Genomic DNA, 23,209 nt, shown 5'->3' with positions numbered 1-23,209 from the left:
TTCAGCGTGTTTGACGGACAAAAATCCAAACAAACAAATAAACCTTCACATTTAGAATATTAGTGTCATTTAATTTTAAGTAAATTTAAACAAGTATTTAACCACATTTTACCACGTAGAACGAAGTCGATCCAGTTCCGCACTGGTAACGAGACAAGTTAGTTCCATCGTTAAGAACAAGCGAACAAGTACATAGCTACCATAGCTACATAGGTACCTACTTATTGGAGTATTACATACCAATATTTACGATTCCGAGAAACTTCGATCCCTAAGGAATCCTTAAATATTTTACACAATATTTGCTGAAGTAATACTTTTAATAACGACACGTAAGTACTTGAAATTTGGTAGAGAAACATCTCAGACGTGAGCTAAGGTCGAGTTTAATGTTTTTATAGGTATACTTTTACTTAGGAAAGGTGTGTCCATAAGTCAATTTTAGTAAATGTATTTTTATAATAACTATACTATATTAAGTAAAAATCACTGTTAACTCACGTAAATTAATGGAGAAAAGTTCTACTAGTTTCGAGTCACAGATGGACTCTTCATCATGAGCAGCGTGCACAGACGCGGCGACGTCGCGCAGCCTACTGACTGTTGGTGCAAATTAAATGTATTGAAGCTGCTAAAAAGTGTCAAAAAAATAGTCAAAGTCAGAAGTGTGACAACATGTAATCTTCAATATGTCAATGAGGATTATAAGCATCTTTAAATGGGTTTTTTCTGTAGTGGGCATCTTCTATATATGACTTATTAGCGGATAGCTGATGCACTAAGGAGTAACTTAGACTACCTACTATTTTAGAAACAATATTTTATTTTAGAAAAGAAATACAAAATCCCAAATTCTGTCGAAAGTCATTATTCTACGCGGGCGAAGTCGACGGCAACAGCTACTAAATAAATAAAGTCGGTTAATACTTGTAAATAAGGTCTAATGTTGAAAAACAAAAAATATAAAAGTAGGTACACCTGCGTAGATACAATACAAGCAGCTTTCTTTTCCCTTTCCTTGCTTTTTATTTTCTCCAATCGATTTCCAAAAGTTCCACAATGTAATTAAATATTCCGACGAATTGAGTGCCTTTACCTTTTGTTTTTGGATTTGAAAAAAACTTTAGTATTCTTTTGTATTAAAGTAAAAAAATAAAAGTTATTTCGTTGCCGTACAGTGGCGTATAGCGGCGTACAGCGGCGTACAGTCGGTATACGAGTACACAGTTAACATGTTTTGATAGCCAACACGTGACTTTAATGCTCTTTGTAGCTGCCTTCCGCAGCTCTCCCTTTGACGTTATTCCATGAATAACTATAACAAAAATTGTTCTGTCGATACATATGTATGTATGTTTATACTCTTTATGTCTTTAGTGCCAGTATCGATACTATTTTCGGTACGTCGCGTTTCGCGCGTGCCTTAATGAGCCGTCAGACCACCACAGATGGGGCCCAGTAGGGCTGATGCCTGATCCGGAGCTGCGGACTACCTACCGGGTCTCTGGCTCGAAAAGTAGGAGTAGGAATGGTTTTTAGTCAGTAAGAGTCTAACAATACCTCTCGCCTCGCCCAATGCGAAAGAAGTCATTGGATGGTTTTCCACCCTTAAAAAAAAAGTATCGATACTATTGACCGACCGATGTGTATATAGGTACGTAGGATAGTGTACATACAAATCTATAGATTTTAACTGAAGATTATTTAATGTTATTCCCAAATTCCTACAGTTCATCTGTCTTTAATCTGAAAATGAGAAGTATACTCATAAATCCTCAATATTAAACAATAGATTCAATATTAAATTGGCTAAACTGTTTGAAGCATCTACTTATTTATTACTTTTCCACGAATTTTAGCTGTGTACTCTGGCTATTTAAGGATATCGATTTCACAAAAGAATGTCTACCTAAATTAATTTTGCTAACCTTTTAGCAAAAATAAAACGTATTTCAGTGAGCAAATTGATAAGCGAAGTAAAGGTAAACTGTGGGAGAAGTTAGTATTTGTATTCTTAGGTAATAATGCCTTTATTCTTTCTAGGACGTAGCGTTTATGTATTTTCTATTTTAAGTTCTTATAAACTAGGTTTAAAGTTGTTTAAATTGCAGGCAGTAATTGATAGCTTGGCCGTGGAGTAGTGGTTAGTGGATCGCTTGAGAGCACAATGCTAACCCGTTTATCTTAATTGCCTTACTAACGTCCCGTTTACCGTAAACTTCGATTACTTAATGTTTGTACCGCCCGACCCGGGTGACTGATGATGGTTACCGTCGACTGTACGAGTGTACGTGGGTAGGTACACGATAGGACTATTGTTTAGAATATATGTGTGACATACAATTGTATACATAGGTATCTACACTATGTTTTAATGTATTTATCTACCAGATAAAATTAAAATTTAATGCTCATTTCAAAGATCCATGATGGAATAATTTAGGAAGTGTTTGGTTTTGCCAATTTCCTGAATTTTCAGTGTTTGTGTTACATAACTGGCAAGATTAGGGTAGTGCCTGCTAATCCCTCACTAGAAAACATACACGATATTAAGCTATGTTTGCGTCGTGTCGCGCTGAAATGAAATATTTAGGTATTTTCAAAATACGGGGTTAGTCGTATGTTCTGGGTTTTATTTCACGAAATATTTCTTTCAGTGCTGTACAGTGAATCGTCTCATGTAATGTGTAGGTATCATTATCTTTGTAAGGAAGTAGGGTCCGGTGCCAAACCTTTTGAATTTACGTTTGCCAAAAACATGTTCAGAGTTAAGAGTTGTATTGTGTCATTTGACCGGCTTGACTGTCTGCCATTTACGACATTTTAGGCTCGCTACCAATACAAACAGCCAAGCGAGACGTATTTGTAAATTGAGCTATTTTTCCTCAGACAAAAAACTACTTTATTTTACGACACCGTCACTCTGGGTAGGACGAAACAGGCATTTACCAAAAACGTAAATTTATCTTTCTCAAATATACCGTAGAACGCCTAGCGGTGCTGTATATGCGGTACCTACCCTGCCTAGGTATAACAAGGTGTCGTAGGAAGTTTCAGAAGCCAGTCCGCCCTTGGAAGTGTCCGGTAAATCTATCCAGATACAACAATAGAGGGACATAAACGTCCTGGTGCGACGGCTTGCGGCTCAATTGTCTCGGCCAACAATATGTACATCGCAGCCGCGTGTGTGTGCTGTGTACCACAACAAGTACATTAACCGAGCTCGTGTTCGCCTATTGACACCTCCTGAGTCCGGAGGCCGCACATGATAATTGCTTAGGTTGTTAGGCCGGGTTGAATACGTTCGCCATGATCGTAATCCCCGAGATCATAAAACTGGAGCTCCACTTGTTTATATATCGGGGTTGGGTTTGATATTTCTAAGTTTATGACTGTTACATTTGAACCCTCGCATAAAAGTAGGTGTGTATTTACATAATTCTGTAAATCTCGTTATAATAATACACGTTTGCATAATTTTAGTAACTAGCCTCAGCGAGTTACGAATGTGTTTTGGTTAAATTTAAATTCCGCCTAGAACATTAACCACGAAGGTATTCACAGTGATCGCTGCATAATGAGCAGTCTGCGCAAATAATGTCGGTTGCGGGTGGTTAGCTACTGTAGTTCTGTATCGACAGTAATTAACTGGAATTGATGGAAAAGTCGTTCCAATTAATTTTGCCATGTCAACGAGCTTGGGATATTAGTTGAACAAAGCGATAGTTTTGTGGGTGCGCGGCCTGTAGCGCCGCAGGTCTGCGGTGGGGCCGCCCGTCAAGATGTGGCTGTGTTTGACGTTCAAAGTGTATCTACTTACCTACTATAGCAACCAGCTACTGTTTAATGCAAATGCTGTCTTATGGAAATGTAGAACCACCTTTGTCTTTCGCTCCAAGAAAAAGAAAAACGAGCGGAGAACTCCCAAGTATAATGTATCTTAATGTAATGTAGGTACATATCTACTTACTTTCCTACATAGGTACCAACCTCTACAAGAAAAGCGAGACATTATTTTAGTTGTTACTTTTATTTTTTCCCCTTTTCTGTAACTACTACACTTACAATGTTCTTGTATCACGTAGGACCTAAAGGTCAAAATTGAGTCCTACTATGGACGAAATATGTGCCTACAAAAACGAAATCTTCGCTTGAAAATATTAGTCTTATGAGTAAAATCTTTCTAAGATAGACATTTTAATCAATAAAAAAATCAGCGCCTTAAATGACCTACTGACCAGTTTCTCTGTTGACCATCGATTGATCTTAGTGATTCTATCGTTAATGTACCTAATACCTAATACAAATCCTTTCGAAATATGTACAAGTCCTAAATATACACAGTATCGTGTACAAATTCAGTGTACCCTAGGCTTAGGCCAGTGTTTAATTTAGATTACTAGGTATTAGTTCAGGTTGCGCTTGGTTTCTGAGATTAGTATACATATGTACTAACTTATATATGCGTACGATATTTGATTGGATTTCAAGACACCACTGAATTTGATTTGCAGTCGCGTATAGAATACTAATTGCTTTAAAGGTATAACTTAATTACCGATTAAGTTGTCAGTTAAATTAATTAGCGAACACCTGTTTGTTACATGTCGTACAAGTTTGGTATTTAGTATGGAAGGTGCGCCATGTTTAAATTGGTGTAGCTAAGGAGTTTGTGAAGGTTGTTCTTAGTACCACTATGAATATATAGGTACTTTGTTAGAGTATTGGAAGATTTGTATGAGTATCCAACCCGAACTGATGTTCATCCGTGATCATGGCGCTTGCAACAGTGCCGAAATATCGGAAACTCATAGAAATAGAAAAACATGGTAAATATCCTGTTTCGAGTTCTAATACTAGTGTTAGTGACCATGTTTAAAAACTTATATTGGAAGATTGTTCAATGTGCCACAACGAATATGCATTATATTTTGTTAGTAGCTATATAAGGTAAACGTGGGAGAGTCATGCTTCGGTTCGACCGCGCAGAAAACCGATGCGAAACAACGCTTGCGTTGTGTGAGTGAGGTTACCAGAGGCCCAATTACCCCCCGTCCCAATCTTTCCAATCCCCAATTCCCCAACAACCTTTCAATTCCTAACCCCCAAAAGGCCGGTAAAGCACTTGTGGTGTTTCGTATATACTTTCTGGTGTTTCGGGTGTCCATAGGTGGCGGCGATTGCTTACCACCAAGTCTCTTGTTTACAAGCTTATACCATAAATAAAATGGTAACTTGGACTTACCTTTCGATCCAGGTGTAGAGTTACCACTGTTAACAATATCATTCATTGACTTTTTCACTGAAAATATGTTGTTTTATATAGTTTAATTGCTTTTTATAGGTAGTTGCTTATTTTCAATATCATTAAGAACATAGATCAAAATATTTTTCGGGCATGTGTAATTTTGTACGTATGTAATTTTGTTATTGTTGTTGTGTAATCTTGTCTAAATCTTGTAAGTTATGGTAATAGATTTATTGTTACTTTTTTCTACTGGTAAATTCTTATTTTATTGTTTTTTTTTACAGAAGTTTATTAACCTTACTTTCCAACTTAATTAAGTCTTAGGGGTCGAACCTGTAACTTTGTTGTATCCCAATGGACCAGTAATACGATTGTTTCACTTGTACAAACAAATAATGTTACTAGTCTTAAATTAAAGGTCATAAAAGGGTCGAATAATGAAAGCAAACACCAAAAATATTTTTCAATTATTATTTTATTCATTCTTTTATAATTGTCAGAGTTGTACAACTAATTAATCACAGTTGAAACAAAACATACTATATGTGTAGGTATAATATTACGTATAATTAATAATTAATGTCTAACATAAAACGAAAATCGGTGTTCGTTAGCGAGTTATCGCAATTTAGTATTTTTTTGTACTGGGATTGTGTGCTCTGCAGTCCTAGTGAACGCGGGATGAGCATTGAGATGCGTAGTGCGGGGTGCCATCGACGAGGTCATTGACTTGTTCAGACTAAAGCAATAAGTACTCAATTTCAAGCTAGAACTAACCAACTGTATCAAATCTATCCTTTCCAAACTCATTCAATTCAGTTAGAACTAAACAAATTACCTTCCTTCGTAGCTTTCCTTTCTCTACCTAGAAGTACGTAATTGAATACAGTAACGAGACCTGTCGACGTGGTCTTACAATAATAAATGCTCGACTAACAATAACTGGGAGACGCGCAGAGCTTGGACGAGGAAACTGAACCGAGTGACGCGCACGCGCATCGCCGGGGAACTAAACGCTGCATATAAAATAGTTCAAAAACTTACAAATACCCTTGTATAAGACAGAAATATAAAATCGGACCCAAATCGCTATCGTAACTCGACTATATGTATGATACTGGCAGTGTAATGATATCAATCAAACAATAACTATGACCTCCTACTTACATGAATAGTAATTAACGAGAATTGCTTTAATATTGATGTAGGTACTTGAATATTAATTATTTATTTGTCTTTAGTGCAAACTAGAGGGTGAACTTACATTAGGTAAGTTATTAGAAGTCTATTTAAACCGAGTCTACAAAATCTTAGGCTCCAAACACATAATAAAATCAGTCATTTTAACATAATTCAGTATTATTCTAAAATTTACACTGATTATAACTCGATGTCGAAGTGAGACAGTTTCTAAAACCATTTTTATTATTATTATATTTTACTATAAATTCTTAAAAATTAATTTATAAATTAATGACTTCTACAGGTTTCAACAACTATCTCACATCAAGACCGATGGAAATAGTATTCTAGCACAACACTCTTAATAAGTTATTGATATTTTCCTAGGTGCGACTAAATTTATATGTAATCATACGAATAAATAAAGTGCAAACACTTAACTCTACCGTCATTAGCTGCATCGATAATGCTAAGAAATTGGCACAGTCCCACTCATATCCGCGCGCGGCGGGAGCCAGGCGCGGCGTGTACGCAGCTTGCACGCTCGCTTCACGCTCACTGCACGCCCGGCTTCACGCGGCGCGCTCCTCGACACACACGCTCAGCCACGCTCGACATATGTCGCTTGCACGCACTCTCATACATACCTACAGCTTTCACACACTCATAAATACACTCACGCTCACACGCAAACGAAAACTCCCGCGACCATGACTACTATTAGTTACCTAATGTTACGAGTAGACCGTAGTCGTTTCCAAATACTATTTAACTAGCACTACACGGAGACATTAGGAGAGGAACACCGGTTACTGTACAGTTCGCTTACACGTTAAAGTTAAATTAATAGTTTCACGTTTAATTAAAATCGGGGGCAGTTGTTTCTAGAGTGTTATTGTATTTACAACCCCAATGTTTAAACTTGCCATAATATCGAATGAGCATTATGTAACTCGACGTCCGAGTGGACCACCTCAAGTATTATGTTACCTACCATTATTAAAATATAACATATTCTTTTATTCTCTAACGATTTCTACGAGAGGGCCGCCATATTAAGTGATATCACGTAAAGCTGTGGACTTACAAAATACTCGTATAAATTATTCACATTTATAGCACACTATCTACAAACACCCACTGTTCAGATTCACGTCTGGCCCTGCCGCAGAAATCTCTTCAACTCCGTAACTTCCAATAAAATACTGACTCATAATATGGCTAATTCGAATAAAAACTTATATCAAATATTTGGTGAAGATGTAGTTTAAACTTTATAAAAATTACGCAATTAAATAGGTTTCTTAAACGATTACTTAAGCTTAACATGTCTACCACAATAAATAAAGTCGTATAAAATTGATAAGAGTTAGTTGAGGCGCGGGTGGAGGCGCACGCCGCGGCTCGCGCTCACGGCGCCGTGGCCGCGCTTGTGTATTTACAAAACGAAAGTGGGCGAGTGAGCGAGTGTCGCGCCCGATACAGCGGGGTACAGTGGCTTAGTGGTACGATACTGGGAGACAATTGACTAAATTAGCGGCGGGTGCTCGGCGCTTACAGCTGCTCGTCCAGGTCCGGCCCGTACAGGTCGGCCAGCTTGTTGAACCGCGGCCCCCACGCGCCCAGGTAGTCGTACTCGTGCGTCTCGTCGTCGGTACCTGGCATGTAAGCATTCCGCATTAGGATTTCATATGAATAATTTATTCGAGCACGAAGACTGGAGGTGCCTCAATTTTTCGCTTCATACATTGTGAATGAATCGCCGCAAGGCACCGTCATAAATTTTAAAGTGGGATTGGAGGAACTAATTTTACGAAAGGTGCTGATGCATGGGATTGGAAAACTCACCGGATGCGAGCGAGGAGAGAGATCCGGCGGTGCTGCCGCCGCCCTCGTACGCGTAGTTGCGCAGGTCGTCGAAGGGCGGCGCGTTGGGGTCGCTGTCAGCGCGCCGCTTGTGCTCCTCGATGAACATGCCCACGTTGGTCTCCCCCGGAAGCGGTACGCCCACGCCTACACCCGGTGGGACGCCCACGCCCACGCCCATCGGACCAACTCCCAAGCCCAGACCCATTACAGGATCTAATCGAAAAAAACACAGGAAATGAAAAATACTTTTAATAGCTAACATTTGTTTTTAAAGTGTTTTAATAGAATTATTGAATAAAATGCATGGCGACGTACGGATAATTTACTCACGCCAGCGTTATAAATCGCAAACGTCTCCTATAAAACAGTCATCTCTCCGTAGACATTTAGAACAAAATATGGTCTCGGATGTAACGCCATAATCCCTTTATCGTCTCTTACGCCAGCCGGGTAAAATGACAGGGCGTTTATTTGTAACCATTGCACAACATATTATGCAAATGTGATGAAGGGGTGCTGAAGGAACAATGGTTAATCTTGGAGATATGTGGCAGCCTAACCTTAAATCAAGAATTCAAGTGCGCGCGAGATTTGTTGTATTACGGAGAGAGAATAATGGAAGGAAAAAATATGACTAGATTCACCTGTTGATATTTCTACAAAACATTGAGTTAAGATAGCATTTTATTAGTCTAAGATAAATAAAGAAGCAAGTTACTTACAAGGCAACTTAGTAGGCGCATGATCAGGAAGTGGTCCGCCGATGGGTATCTGTAGTGGAGTGATGTCGAAGGCTGTCATGTCGTCTTCACCGCCGCCTTCATCGTCGTAGTTGATGATATTCTCGCGGACGTCATCGTCGGGGCCGGGGTACTTGATGTGTGCCTCCCGGCGTCGGTTGTATACCACGAACACTAACACCAGGACTGGTGACCAGAGAACATCGTGTTAGGGATGGTCAAAGTCAACATGAAATTAGAATAATTGTGAACAACGCAAAAGCATGAAACTCATGTGTTATGAATCACGACGAAGGAGAATATGATGTGAAAAACGAAAATGAGTTACACAAAGTTATGTGCATTTTTCTAGTTTAGTTAGTTTGGGGAGGAGTGACCTCGCAGCCTCGTGGCCGCGGCCGCCCCGCCACGGTCGCGCAGATCTGTCGCATCACTCGCGTTCCTTTTGTGAACGTGCTATTCCGTTTGCTTCTTGTTACGAGTACCTGCTCTTTCTAGATGAATAATTTCTACCATTTACTTTTTACTCACTTACTTTGATCTCGTTTTTAATCACGATAAAACCTTTTTTAATACAATTCTACTTTTGCTTAGCTAAACACCGAAATTATATTCACTCTTTTAAGTTCTCGACAAGCAGCAAGTTTGTGATTTCTTTATTATTTACATACATTACAAAGTTTAAGTTTTATATTCACAAAATATTAAGATAAAGTAACTTTTTTCTTTCTGCCAACCGAATCAGATTGAATGTACTGAAGGTCTGCATATAAAGAGGTAAAGTTGGCAAATAATAAAACGTTTTTAAAATGAATGACTCTCTAGAATGTAATATTCTTTGATGTGAAGTTATTTTGTTTACAAGAAAGTTAGGCATTTAAGTATCTTTTGAACAAGTCGAAAAACTTTAGCATAGAATATTTTCATAAAATCTCAGAACACTTAGCTGCAAATCGTTATCATTAATCAACATTATCATTCAAGTTTCGCTTAATTAAATATTCACGTAATGTTGATATATTATCAAGATTCATAGAAGAAAAGCAGTTACGAGGAATTACAAGAACTTGAAAATGAATCTGAGCATGTAAGTTTACGTTGGATTAACATAATATTAGTATGTCTACTTAGGTAAATGTTTGTAGTCGCAATGTGTTAATTACGTCACGAGGACAATTGTCTGCAAGGCGCGCTACGATCTGTTACTCGGAAATTGATCATAATGGGCCCTAACGTTTGGGACTGTTTCAGTTATTTCAATTTCCGTAAGATAGGTATTTAATAAAGGAAGGGACCCGGGACGGATGATTTCTGAACTCAGTAGACAGCCAGACGTCTACTTATATTAACTCAATTACTTTTAATCCTATTCCAACGCGTTACTGAACAACACAAAGGCCCCATATATCATCATTTCAAATAATAGGTAAGTAATTTCATAGCGAAATTAATTTAGGCAAATACATACTAAATTGAATATGTAAACTAATTTGCGTGAATAAAACAGTGTCGACTAGGTAATTATTCAAACAGATAAATATTTATAAGTGTCAGATAAATTAATTTTATATCACAAAGGTTATAATTAAATTCTATTTTTAAATTAATATGAATTCAAGTTATAATTCATGTGAAGTATGATAAAAATTCACATGGAATTATTGAAACGAACGTGATAAAAAATATTGTGAAATTTTGATGTTATGTTATGCGAAATGTTGATTAATGACACATTTAAGGACTGTAATAGCATGCAAGTAAACATAGAAATGTGGTGCTCACCTAAAAGCATGAACAAACAAACAATGATAGCTATAATGAAATCTCTGGAGGGTGTGATGATGCCGGAGGCGAGCAGCTCGAGCTCGCAGTCGTGGCCGGCGTAGCCGAACGCGCACACACAGTCGTAGCGGCGCGCCGGCTCCCGGTCCACGCACGTGCCGCCGTTCCGGCACGGGCTGCCCTCGCACTCGTTCACGTTGACACAAGTACCGGCGGCGCGCACCGAGCCGGCGGGACACCTACACACCGTGCGCTGTACTCTCCGTCTCGCGACACCGCCGCGCGCGCACTGAGCCCCGCCCATATATAGCATGCACTACCGTATAACACTGACTAGGAACACGGCTACATATACACAGATACAGTGAGGATGATGTGAGTGCGTTAGTGATAGAGTGTCGGGATGATCGTCTAGTGGGACACGGCAAGCGTGACTACGTTAGTGCTCACTCATAATAATGAGGAGGCAGACGAGGATCGCCGCGAGCGCGCCCATGCTGAGCTTGAGCGTGCGGCCTTCTTGTACGAGTTCGCAGTTCTCGCCCCAGAACCCTTCGGGGCAGTGGCAGCGGTAGCCAGGCTCGCGGTTCACGCACGAGCCGCCATTGCGGCACGGGAAGTACAGACACTCGTTCTTGTCTACACATCCCTTGCCGTCCGGAGACAATACCAAACCCTCACCGCAACTGAACACCATTCCAATATAATATTGCTAAGCATTAGTATCAGTACATAATATTACATGTCATATAGTTATAACAAATGATAATATATGCAAATAAAACAATTATTATATTAGACATATGAAAAAAATATAAGTATGTATATAAAATATGATTATATATATTAATGTATATTAGTTCATAAAATACCAACTCAAAAATATGTTAGTAAGTATATTAAAATAAACAAAGGCAATAATTATATAAATAAATTATATTCAAATAAAATAAATTAATATGATGTCGAAACTCAGTGCGCGCTTCAAAATAAATGGTACAAAATAAAACAGGTTAAATGTTCAGGGGGCAAATTTGTGCTTAAATCACTTTTATCAAAAGGAAAAAATCATCTTCGATTGGATGATATCAATTAGGTAGAACATACAAAATGTCTGAGGTTAAACAGAGCGTTATTGTTGTTCTGTTACATAATTAATTGTAGCATACTTGTTCCCTTTACATTATGCATAATTAGGCACCAAATCTATCACAAAGGCAATTCAGTGGTAGAGATAACATTAGGGAAAAACATTAAATATTTTTCAGCTACAATATCTGTATTTTTGCTTTACTTTATCACAGGGCTTTAACCATAATTTTTTTATAGATCATTACTATAATTACTGAAAAATCCTTTAAAAAATATGTGGATTTCATGTGGATAAGTGGTAAAATAAAAATGATTGATTAAAACATCTACTGTTTATGAGGGTTTAACAAAAAAGAATAAGTGAATAGGATGATATACTCACGTGCATTCGTATTCGTTCCAGAGGTCGACGCACACGAAGGGCTCGGTGCAGTGCACGTTGATGCACGGGCTGTTGGACGGGCAGTTTCGGTCCAGGTTCCTGGCCATCGTCGCCTGGCCCCACTGCGTGCCATTCATCGCCGGCGGCAGCGGCAAGTGCTTGCCTTCCAACCTAATGTCATCCAGACAACCCTTCTGGAAGTCGGCATACACTTCAAAAGTCCTAACACCGGTATATTCGGCTTTGCCTCCAGCATACACTCCTTCCTGCTTATCTACCAACAACCACTGGTGGCCCTCAAAGTAGAATGTCTCGTTATACCTTCTTCCCTCGCCACCATCTATTTCAAGCATCGCAGCGCTTCCGTATCGGCTTACACGCGCAATGTGCCATTGGCCATCATCTACCGCCACAGAGTTAAGCCACACGTCTCGCTCCTCAGTACGAAGTGAATTCAGGTTGTAACGGAAATGTAATCGTGACTCTTTCACTTCAAGTATACCGTATTCTCTATTGTGTTGGTCACTAACTCTAAAAAGTTCGCCGTGAGGTTCGCGAGTTCTAAACCGCAGTTGAATTTGTGTGCTAAACCTGTCTGGTTCGAAACTTAGAGCGAATTTCACATAACTCTGAGGCCGGAAGCTGGTAGGCGTAGTTGGTAAGTTACATGACGGTCCCGTCCAACCAGGCTGGCACTGACACCGGGCTTCGGAGAAACTTCCGACACAGGTGCCATGCTCCCAGCACCGTGAAGTCGTGTCTGCTTGATTACATATTTCGTCAGTTTGGGGACAACCGGCCACGGAGTTTCGAGATAAGCCTGGATGCGCCAAATCGTACAGCTTGCTATTGTGGATTAAGTTACGTATGCATCCGTCAAAACCTTTGCCAATAGGCATGTATTGCCAGTGGTAGTGGGTCGGGTCAAAGTGCTCTATGTACAAACCGCCAATTTGGAGTGGTGCATTTACATTTAGATATTCGTTGAACGGAGGGATGGTTCCAGAAGCTTGGCAGGTGGAGTCATCGAATTCTGGTGGAGTTCCATCTTCCATTTCTTGAATGTCAGCAGATTTACAGAAATCTACGATCATTCTGACGTTCTCTGTATCCCAGAATATGTCTATTCTATGCCATTCACCATCATCCAGTGATTTCTTAGTTTTGACTCTCAATTCCAAGGTACCGGATCCAAAATCAATGAGAAGTCTTGGATTACCCCTTTCTAATTCCACCGAAATGAAATCAGATACCATTATTTCTTCAGGCTCGGGTGGTACAATTGGTCCATTGTATAGTAGGACACCCTCCGACTTTCTCGTGATGAACTCGAAGCTCAAATGTGAACTGTCACACATTTCCAGGGCAGGGTACCAAGCCCAGCCAGTGCCTCTAAAGCTCCTAGATGTTTGTTGACACCTTGGTCCTGTGTACCCAGGAGGACAAGAACAGGTCAATCCATATTTACCTTCTATACACCTGCCTCCGTTGTAACAAGGAGAATTACGGCAAGTTTCTGCTTGCGTGAAGTTTCGGGCACCACAAGTGCACTCAGCGATCACGTCAACTCTGACACCAACGAGAGCTGTTTTGTTTGCATTAACCATATAAGGTAAATTACTGATATCCAAAACGTTAGTACAAGACCCTTCGCACATCTGATTTTCATACAAACATTCATCGATACCGACCATTGTGATGTTAATTCCCACGGCGCGCTCAATTTCTTCACGATGCATTAACACAATGCCGTTTAATCGGATAGGCTTATAGTAATGAGCTCCGTGCGCAGAAAAGCGAATATCTGTGACTGGAGGGTGCTTCTTCCTGAGCTGAACGCTGAAGATATCAATGTTTTCACGTTCGGTATTGAGCAAGTCAGCCAATTTGTCTTTGAAAATGTCTAATTTGCTCCTTGACACACTGAGCGTCTTATAATTCCATACTCTGATGAAATCTTCATCAGATATTCCGGATATTCGGATGGAACCCGAATTTATAATGGCGTCATGAGATATTTCTTTTACATACACTGTAACATTTGCAGGTACATCTGTTTGTGTATGTTTCCGATCATATACTTTGAATTTAAGATGGTATCTACCTTCCCTAGTTTTGTGTCTCATTTGTATCATTCCAGTTTCTTCGTTTAATGTGAAGTTTGGATGTTCTGAACTTTCCCAGAAGAACTTTTTATCAGGAAGATCCCAGTCATCAAGATCATAAACGTAAACTCGACCTATTTCCGTATCTGGTGCTTGACCTTGGTAGCTGTAAACAAGAATTTCTTTGGATCCTTGTTGCATCTTATTATCGTTAACATCGCCAATTACAACAGTCAAGGTGCTTGTTCCAGTCATTGCAGGGTTTCCATGATCTTTAATAATGATAGGAATAAGATATTCCTTTTGTTGTTCTCTATCAAAGGATCGTAACGATGAAACTATAGCCATACCATCACCATTAGCACCTTTCTGGTCTTGTTCCACTTTGAAAGAAGCACGAATGATGTCATCTGCACCAGGGTCAAGTCTGAACTGGAATGGCGGTCCATTACTTTTAGATCGGTCATCATCATCAGTAGCTAAGATTTCAGCCACCTTTTTAGGTGTTATATGCTCTGTCAAAACAGGTCTATAGTCTTTTAAGAATGTTGGTGCGTTGTCGTTTATATCTTGAACAATTACTGTCAGAGTAGCTGTTGCAGTCCTTGGTGGTACTCCATCATCAATTGCCAAAATCTTAACTTGATGTCTAGGAGTGTCTTCTCGATCTAACGACCGTTGTATGCTTACAGTTCCTTCTTGGTTAATCGAAAACTGACGCTTTCTATCTGAGGACCTATCAATAGCATACGATACCTTGCTCTTTCCTCCTTGATCTGGATCAGTTGCTTTAAATGTTTCTAAGCTCTTTCCAACTTCAGCATTTTCATATACTGATACTTCTATGTTAGCTCTTTCAAATTGAGGTTTATTGTCATTAATATCTCTAAGCTTAACAACTACCCACGAATAAGCTACGTGATATTTATCGTTGTCATTGTCTTCTCCTTTATCATTAACTTGTATCCTAAATCTGAAGCCATTACTTTGTAATTGGTCTTCATAATCTAAAGGCTGTACAATTTTTAACGAACCAGTGCCGTCATTATTTCTAACCATAGTAAACTTATCAGCACCATATCCACTATTTTCAATAACTTTATATTGAAATTTATTAGTTTCGTCCTCATCATGAACAGTTACTGTCAAGATGGGCATTTCAGGTAAATTAGTTCCATCGGTTTCATCGACCTCAGTGAACCATTCATCTTTGGTGAACTGCGGTGGCATATCGTTGATGTCCTTTACTCTAATGGATGCTGTACCGGTTCCTTTCAACCCCCCACCATCGGATGCTACTATCTGTATCGAATAATCCGGCGTCCTTTCTCGGTCGAGACAACATACTGCAGTTTTTATAACACCAGTTTCAGGTTCAATTTCAAATATAGGTGAGCCGGTTTCTTCCTCAATGACATTTTTCTCAATAGAATACCAAAGTTTCGCGTTATTACTTTCTGCCGGATCATCATAGTCGATGGCTGTCATAGTCATAACGACCATACCAGCTGTGCCATTTTCTGTGACATTACCGAAATATACGCCTTGAGGGAAAATTGGAGCATTATCATTAATGTCTTTAAGATTGACTTGAACATCTGCGTATCCCACGAGACCCTCGCCTCCTTCGTCTTGCGCAAATACTGTGAATCGCCATTGCGGTCGTCCATTAGGCTGGTCGCGATCCAAAGGCTGTGGAAAAATCACTAGTTATCGACCACATTAACAAAACATGATAATACAACATGTATGTGGTTAAACACACACTATCGTTTTCTATCTAATTTTCTATGTTAATATCGGATATTAATTTCCATCTGTTAATTGAACCAATTAAATTAGTACGGCAAACAACAATGCCTACTTTTTATTATGATTACAATCCCTTTATACTGTAGGCACAGCGACACACATTTGTGATACCTATATAAATGCCGTTAAAAGGGTTTGGTAAATACAAAGATAGTGTTTGTTTGGTGATCTTCAAACAAACCAATCCTAAACTCACAGTAAAGTTAAAGTCGCAAGTATCTTTCGCCTTTTAGTAGCGAGGCGACCAAAAAGTATTCCAATTTTCTAAAGAGTAGATAATTAACATTCAGGAAACATTCGGTTTTTCTCATTTCAGAAATATCTGTGTCCGACTTCGGAGCAAATGGAACGTAATAAATGTGTGATTGCATTGTGCATGCAAAGCGTGCGTCGTACGGATGGCCATCGCTGTTCACGAGTTCGCTACTCTCATTCCGATGGCACCGGCATCAGGTGTGCCAGTAGGTACCTACACCCTATTACAAGACGCGACTTTTATAGAAATAACGTTATTTTCATATGTAATTCTATACTTACTTTCAGGACGAATATTTCGCCTGTTGTACGATTTATGTCGAATTTGCTATTGGCAGGATTGTCGGGGTCGATGCCCTGACCGGTGAGGAAATATACAATATTTTGCTGTCGGTCTTTGTCGCCATCCGTGGCTGTGACCTGTTTGAAGAAAAGTAACAGAAATTAGCGTTATACTCATGCATGTAATATTTCAATCTTCATGATTAAAATTTGATTTTAATATTCCCTAAGCATCTCTATGATATTGTCAAATATTGGGCACATTGTCTATCTTGTCAACCAAAACATGACCATAACATAACTTTACACCGCCTAGCGCCCGTCCCTAGACGAAGGGTACAGTTGCGTAGGCTTGGAATACACCCATTTCCAAAGTAATTACAACTTTATTTAGACAAGTGAGACCTTACAGTTTAATACTGATAATTTAGATACAGAAAAATTAGATTTCTCTCTATCCGACATAGTTGTCGAATCCGAATGTGTGCAAGTATGTAGAACAAGGAAAATAAAACAAAAAAGTATTCCACTTACCTTAGAAATTGGATTGGTTTAATAAAGCCAGAATACCAAGAAAGCAATCAAGTACAGGCATACGAGTACATAATGTCACGGCAGTTAGTGAAGTTAGTACAATCTTACAAGTAGTACCTCAGGCTCTGTGTTGTGTTTGATTACATCGAATCATATAACAATACTCAAACAAACGTATTGTTTTACCAGATCAAAATGTCTCAAGGCTAGTTTAATTATAGTCACAAATTAAAAACATTAACTTAAGTATGATATTTATTTTACTTTGGAAAATCCTCAAACTAGTAATAAATAAAACTTAATGAAGATTAATTGCTAGAAGCCACCGACAATGTGGCTTGTATTAGTGGTCCCTCCCGTTTCTTGAACCCTAGGCCTATTGTGCTCGAACAATTATCCCATTCAAGAGGAAGAAAATAAGATTTGATCTCAATTACGACCGCCGATCGACGTCGTAAGTAAAAAGGTTGTCCAGGGCTCTTATACTTTATAGAATGTTAAAATAAGCTGCTTATTTCCGTTTATAGTGGAAGTTCCTCTATATTTTTATGAAGTTACCAATATTTCCGGCCCTACAAAGCTTTTCCATTACATTACATTGCAAAGTAATAATACGTCGACTTGACAATTCTTAGAATTTTCCTTATAACGTTGCCATAAACAGTCCAAACTTTAATCTCAGGCTGAATGTGAATTACTATGTATTTTATAGTGGCGATGCGCCACGGAAGTTCTCAGAAGTTTATGAACCCCAACACCCCGGATTGTTTGCATCAGTCGCCCGCCCCCAGCAGCGGAAGCATCGCAAACTTTGTTCTTTTTAAGGACAACGGCGAGAGAGCCGACGGATTTTTATCACTACTTGAATGGCTCAAGGTGAAAGAAATGTTAAAGGCGAAACGGAACCGAGTTCGATATAATGTTACACGGAAACGAGCACTTAGACGTGTAGCAACTGAGTATGTGTATCAAACTCAAGACAAAGCTGTTTATCAAGTGTATAATGGAGGAATTGATCCCTTTAAAATTAGGATACGTAAACTTATGGCAACTGGAATGTCCAATTACGTCAGACTGGCGGGAGCGCCTGAAATGAAGAGGGTCGACGTTTGCGTAATTACTCGGATCATTTGCGAATCTCACTCCAATTATAAAAAAAGCTTGTCACTACAAGCGACTTGGGACGAGGGCTTCACTCTTGGAGAGCGGCAAATTTTCATGATTGAGTATAAGTCAAGGCAGCCTGTCTCCGAAACTGTTTTTTTTTTTTTTTTAGGGGGGAAAATCATCCAATGACTTCTCCCGCCTTGGGCAAGGCGAAAGGGAGTGTCAGACTCTTACTGACTAAAAACCACCCCGTTCCTTCTCCTGCTTTTCGACCCGAAGCCCCGGTAAACCCGCTAGGTAGTCCGCAGCTCCGGATCAGGCATCAGCCCTACTGGGCCCCATCTGTGGTGGTCTGATGGCTCTTTGAGGCGCGCGCGGAACGCGACGCGCCGCACGCACGGGTCTGGATCTGGTCGGGGTCTCCGAAACTGTTACGTAGTACAACATCGACAATTTTTTAAGACCCTTTTAGATAACAATTATAAATTATCCATTGTCAGACTAATTTGTCAATATCACCGACAAACTAGTCAAAACAAATTAATTTACCTCGAAATTGAACGTAAAGGTTTTGTTTATTGATTGTTGACAAGTTGATTTAATTTACTATCTGAATATCAAAATTGGCAGCAGTACAGGCAGGTAATATTATATGAAACTTGACTTCAGACACAACACAGAGGCGAAGTCGAGCGAAAGCAATTTCAAATATTTTACAAAATATCGCCCGTTGTTCATACGGTTCCCATATTATGTTATTGACAGAACTCCAAGTTGCAAACTAGTAAAAGCATCTTGCACATTTATGTACTGTCTATATACTACACGTGCAGCGACTACACTACTGCGAATCAACTCCAGTGATGCGTGAGCTTTCACTAAAAGCTCCCTGCTAAATCTACGTACATAATTACTTACCTCCGAAACCTGTGGATTCAAATTTGTGTTAACATCAAAATGTAATCGTGGCCGTTAGTCTATTTACGATAGGAGACCCTGCACCCCAAAATAAATATACGATAAATGAATAAAATAATTTAAAAAGCGGATAAATTGTATGCGGAGGTAACAAATTGTGACGGTTTGTATAAGTTAGTATGTAAAGCTGGCATTTTTATCGCTTCATTACAATCGGAACGACCTTTCCTAATGGTTTTCGAAGTGAAGAGAGGTGGTTCGCACAAATTACACGCACCGTATTAACATGCTGCGTTGGCACGTTTTATCTATGAAATGGAGTTTTTTTATGCTTATGAGTGGGACCCTGATACTGAGTTATACACAAAAATAAAATCGCTTTAAGTACCGCTTGCTGTCTCTAGCCGGGATCCTTTTAAATTTGCATGTCAATATTTGAAATGTATTTGCAGCTGCTGGCTGGAAATGTTGTAATATATGCGAGGAAGAATTTAATTTTATAAAAGAGAAAGAATGCCACGTTCAATGGGTTACTTGGAGACGCTTCTTAGGAGATTGTTAGTTGCATATATTGTCAATTCAAGTTTGTTTTAATAGACAAAGAAAGCGAAACCTGTACCACGTTTGGAAGAAGAAGAAGAAGAAACAGAAAAGAACAAAAAAAAAAACAACTTAAAAAACCTGTATAAGGGGGTGTGGGAAGGGGCCGGTCTCCTCGAGTGCTTGGGTGACATATGCGCTGCGCGTGAACTTGGGCGGCAGGTCGTTGACGTCGAGCACGCGCACCACGACGCGCGTCGAGTTCTCGTTGCGCCCGTCCGACGCCACCAGCGTCAGCTCGTACTGCGACACGCACACATACACTCACCATGCTCATGCACCACACTCTACTTCTACATCCTTCCAGCTTCATAGATATAATGTTTTACTACAGTGGGTAGTAAACAAACGATGTAAAAATAAGATTCCAACAAAAAAATATTTTTTCTAATTCTAAAAAATCTAGCTACGCTCTCCAATAGTCGGTACGAAAGTCAATTATTCACGAAACTTTTGAGCACACACAATATGTAAATACGCGGTGGTTTATGATTTATTACTTTTGATCCCTTTCATAAAAGTCCATTTTGTTGCAGATAAGCTACGGTACAATTCCGCGGCCGCAGTTTTAACGGATGCCGCGAGTACGTTACTATATATCATATCGATATAGCGTGATTTATATGTATTGCGCATTGCTTTTAGACCTTGTGCAGTAAAATATTTATTCTCGACTAAATAAATTCGTCAGAGAAAATGTTCGCCAAAAGCCACCGCGAATTAATCGCAATGAAGAAGTTAATTTATGCCGCGCGAAGAACTTTGCTTTCGGGTTTCGTGCAATAATTGAAAAGTACAAATTTCAAACGCCCTCTCTCGGCGGCAGCTCGCGCCCAGCTGCCGAACTTCGCGTCGTTATCGTTATAAAAATGGGAAAAGTCGACTTTGACTATAAAATTATATTTAAAAAATGTTTACTTTTCTATGGAAGCGAGTAAAGTAAATAAATATTAATAGCCGCAGAGTGGTTGTTTTAGGTTGGCGCCGGTCGAGGTATTACGCGACTCATTGAGTTTCAGTCGTTTCAGTGCGAAGCCTCACTTCGAGTGACGTTCAATCGTTGATTTCAATATCTATCGAAGTGCGGATTTAAGAGTATTACTAGCGACATGAATAAGTTGCTAGTGCTGATATTTCTCCGTTCCAAGCTTGTATGTTATCCAAAACTAAATCACACTCCTTGAGAACTGTAACTTGAGAAAAAGATTCTACAGAATTTTGCGTTCATTTTGTCATTAAAACATTGTATAAATAAATAGGAAAACAGCTAAGTACTTTGCAAGTCTAATAAGTCTAGAGAAAAAAAAAACGAAAACAAAACAGACATCTGAAAGAAATGTTCAATTACGCAACGAGTATTCACCACTTTGTTCTGGAACTGCTGCCCGTCGCAATAAACAAGTTGGATGCATAAAAACAAAAACAACAAGGACACTAGCAAAAAATAAAAAAAAATCCAAAAACTACGAAGTAAAACAGTGTCGCAAATGAAACCCCCATGCCATGCAAGCTAATGGTGACTGTAAGGGTCAATCCGGGGACCGTGGAGCCTCATTCGATTCTCTTTTGAAACAAGCGCTTGAATTCGTTCAATAAAGAATCAAATTCAGCGGTAGTGATCTCGAGTCGGACCTGAAGCACTCGTTTCGGCAGATTGCGGTCGTCTTCTTCAGTGATCTGCGTGCGATAGGTGGGCCGCTCGAACACGGGCGGATTGTCGTTCACATCCTTCACGTGGATCACCACGGTCGTGTAGTTCTCCTTCAGATTGTCAGACGCCGCCAACTTCAGCTCGTACTGTTGCCGGTCAATCATAAATTACTCTTCATTCTTACAATTACACTTTAGAAATCTTCCTAATCTTCCTAATTCATTAAAAAAGTTAAAGTTTCTACTCAATTGATTTTTTTTTATCTAATTATTATTCGTCAGCGATAACTGATTTCAAACGTCGCTATCATTTTAAATTAAGTCATCGTTTTTTTTTAATTCGCTGATTTACTGAAACTCCTTTGACTTCTGTAATTACAATTTAACAAGGTAATTTAAAAAGTTTAATAGAAAGTTGGAAAAAGTAATTTAAAACCAGTTATAATTAACTTTATTTGGGTCTTTGTAATAACGGAATGAAGGAAACATTTTCTTAATGATAATAATTATTTCGTCTGAAAATTGTTTGACAGCTCTACTTATTGTGACAAATTACGCTAAGAATCAGAGGAATCTTCGTACAAGTTTTAACGAATAAACTGTTAACGAATGCCTCGGGGTATATAAATTTGTAACCAAAAATTTACCGAGTCCACACTTGGCTTCGAAAATAGAGTGAGCGTGTTTGCGACCCGAGGGAGTTATTGGTGTCATCTGTCAGTGTCGTTCAGTAATTTCCTCACTCGGGAGGGAAATGTTTGTTTCAAAAGTCATCTCACACACTTTATACAAGTTGGAGTACTTCATTCACCTCATATTAATTTTGATTCGTTAAAACTCCGAAAGCTTTATTGAACGTAATCTCGGTTTAGGCGTAGACCTATGTTATGATTTCGTGACTATTAATAACGGAACTAATCTCGGCGCAGGTGAGCACTACTACGTTCGGTTCGACTAATGCTTTCAGTGAAATCCTCGTACGTTTCCCTATTTCACAGCTCACACAGCTACGCCTGAACCAGCTTATACACACCTACTCCAGCCACCAGACTCCGGCCACTGTATTTTCTCTTTTATTAACCCAGTTGATGGCTACGTACGTACCGCGCTGGTCAGACTGTTCTCTACAAACTTTCTCCCGTCCGCTGAGACAATGTCGCGTAAGAGCGTAACACGACTCGCAAATACAATTTTCCCACGAGCTTTTTCCATCGCTTTCATTCAGGAGTGAAGCGTTATTTCCTTTTAAATAAATAACAATAAAATGTACTTCTTGAACATTTAAGCGAAGTCTGGAACGTTTAAAAGCAAAAGGAGTGTAGAGAGTAAACTGGTTTACATCCATAAAAGCTCCGTGAGAATCTGCAGTTTGATAGCAATACAGTCTTTGGTAACAACTACGCCGGCTCGCTTAAATGGGTATTAAAGATTAAATTATTTATCTCGTGAAAAGTTGGTGGAAAGTTTCTCGAGGCTGTAACAAAGAGGGCGTTCTGATAGGCGAGCGGCGACCGCCTCCGCGACGCGATGTTTTAAAATTGAAACTCGCCAAGGGGCAAAAAGTAAGCGAGACACTGTTACCGTTCAACGCCGCCGTTTATTTTAGCACAAAATTATGTTCAAAGGCGATTAATTCTCTTTTGATCTAACT

The 23,209-nt window shown here is 39.3% G+C and overlaps 1 protein-coding gene across 9 annotated transcripts in view; it reads right to left on the bottom strand.

Moving 5' to 3' along the window:
* Positions 1-5,705: 5,705 nt before the first annotated feature.
* LOC118273138 (neural-cadherin) overlaps positions 5,706-23,209 on the bottom strand; it is a 281,396-nt gene continuing 263,892 nt past the window's right edge. For 5 of the 9 annotated variants that reach the window (XM_035589941.2, XM_050696774.1, XM_035589943.2 and 2 more), the window contains 7 exons: positions 21,541-21,705; positions 16,750-16,887; positions 12,296-16,092; positions 10,822-11,060; positions 9,022-9,225; positions 8,279-8,512; positions 5,706-8,088 (listed from right to left, as the gene is read on the bottom strand). In XM_035589941.2, coding sequence (XP_035445834.1) covers positions 7,985-8,088; positions 8,279-8,512; positions 9,022-9,225; positions 10,822-11,060; positions 12,296-16,092; positions 16,750-16,887; positions 21,541-21,705 — 4,881 coding nt within the window. In that variant the 3' untranslated portion in view covers positions 5,706-7,984. Of the gene's footprint in view, positions 8,089-8,278; positions 8,513-9,021; positions 9,226-10,821; positions 11,061-11,271; positions 11,508-12,295; positions 16,093-16,749; positions 16,888-19,989; positions 20,152-21,540; positions 21,706-23,209 lie in introns of those variants that run through there. The other 4 variants (XM_050696780.1, XM_035589945.2, XM_050696787.1 and 1 more) reach the window with 3 other exon arrangements.

This window comes from Spodoptera frugiperda, chromosome 1 (assembly GCF_023101765.2).
Source record: "Spodoptera frugiperda isolate SF20-4 chromosome 1, AGI-APGP_CSIRO_Sfru_2.0, whole genome shotgun sequence".
Lineage (NCBI taxonomy): Eukaryota > Metazoa > Arthropoda > Insecta > Lepidoptera > Noctuidae > Spodoptera > Spodoptera frugiperda.
Note: the sequence above shows the minus strand (reverse complement) of the source record. Positions and strands in the feature narration are given on the sequence as shown.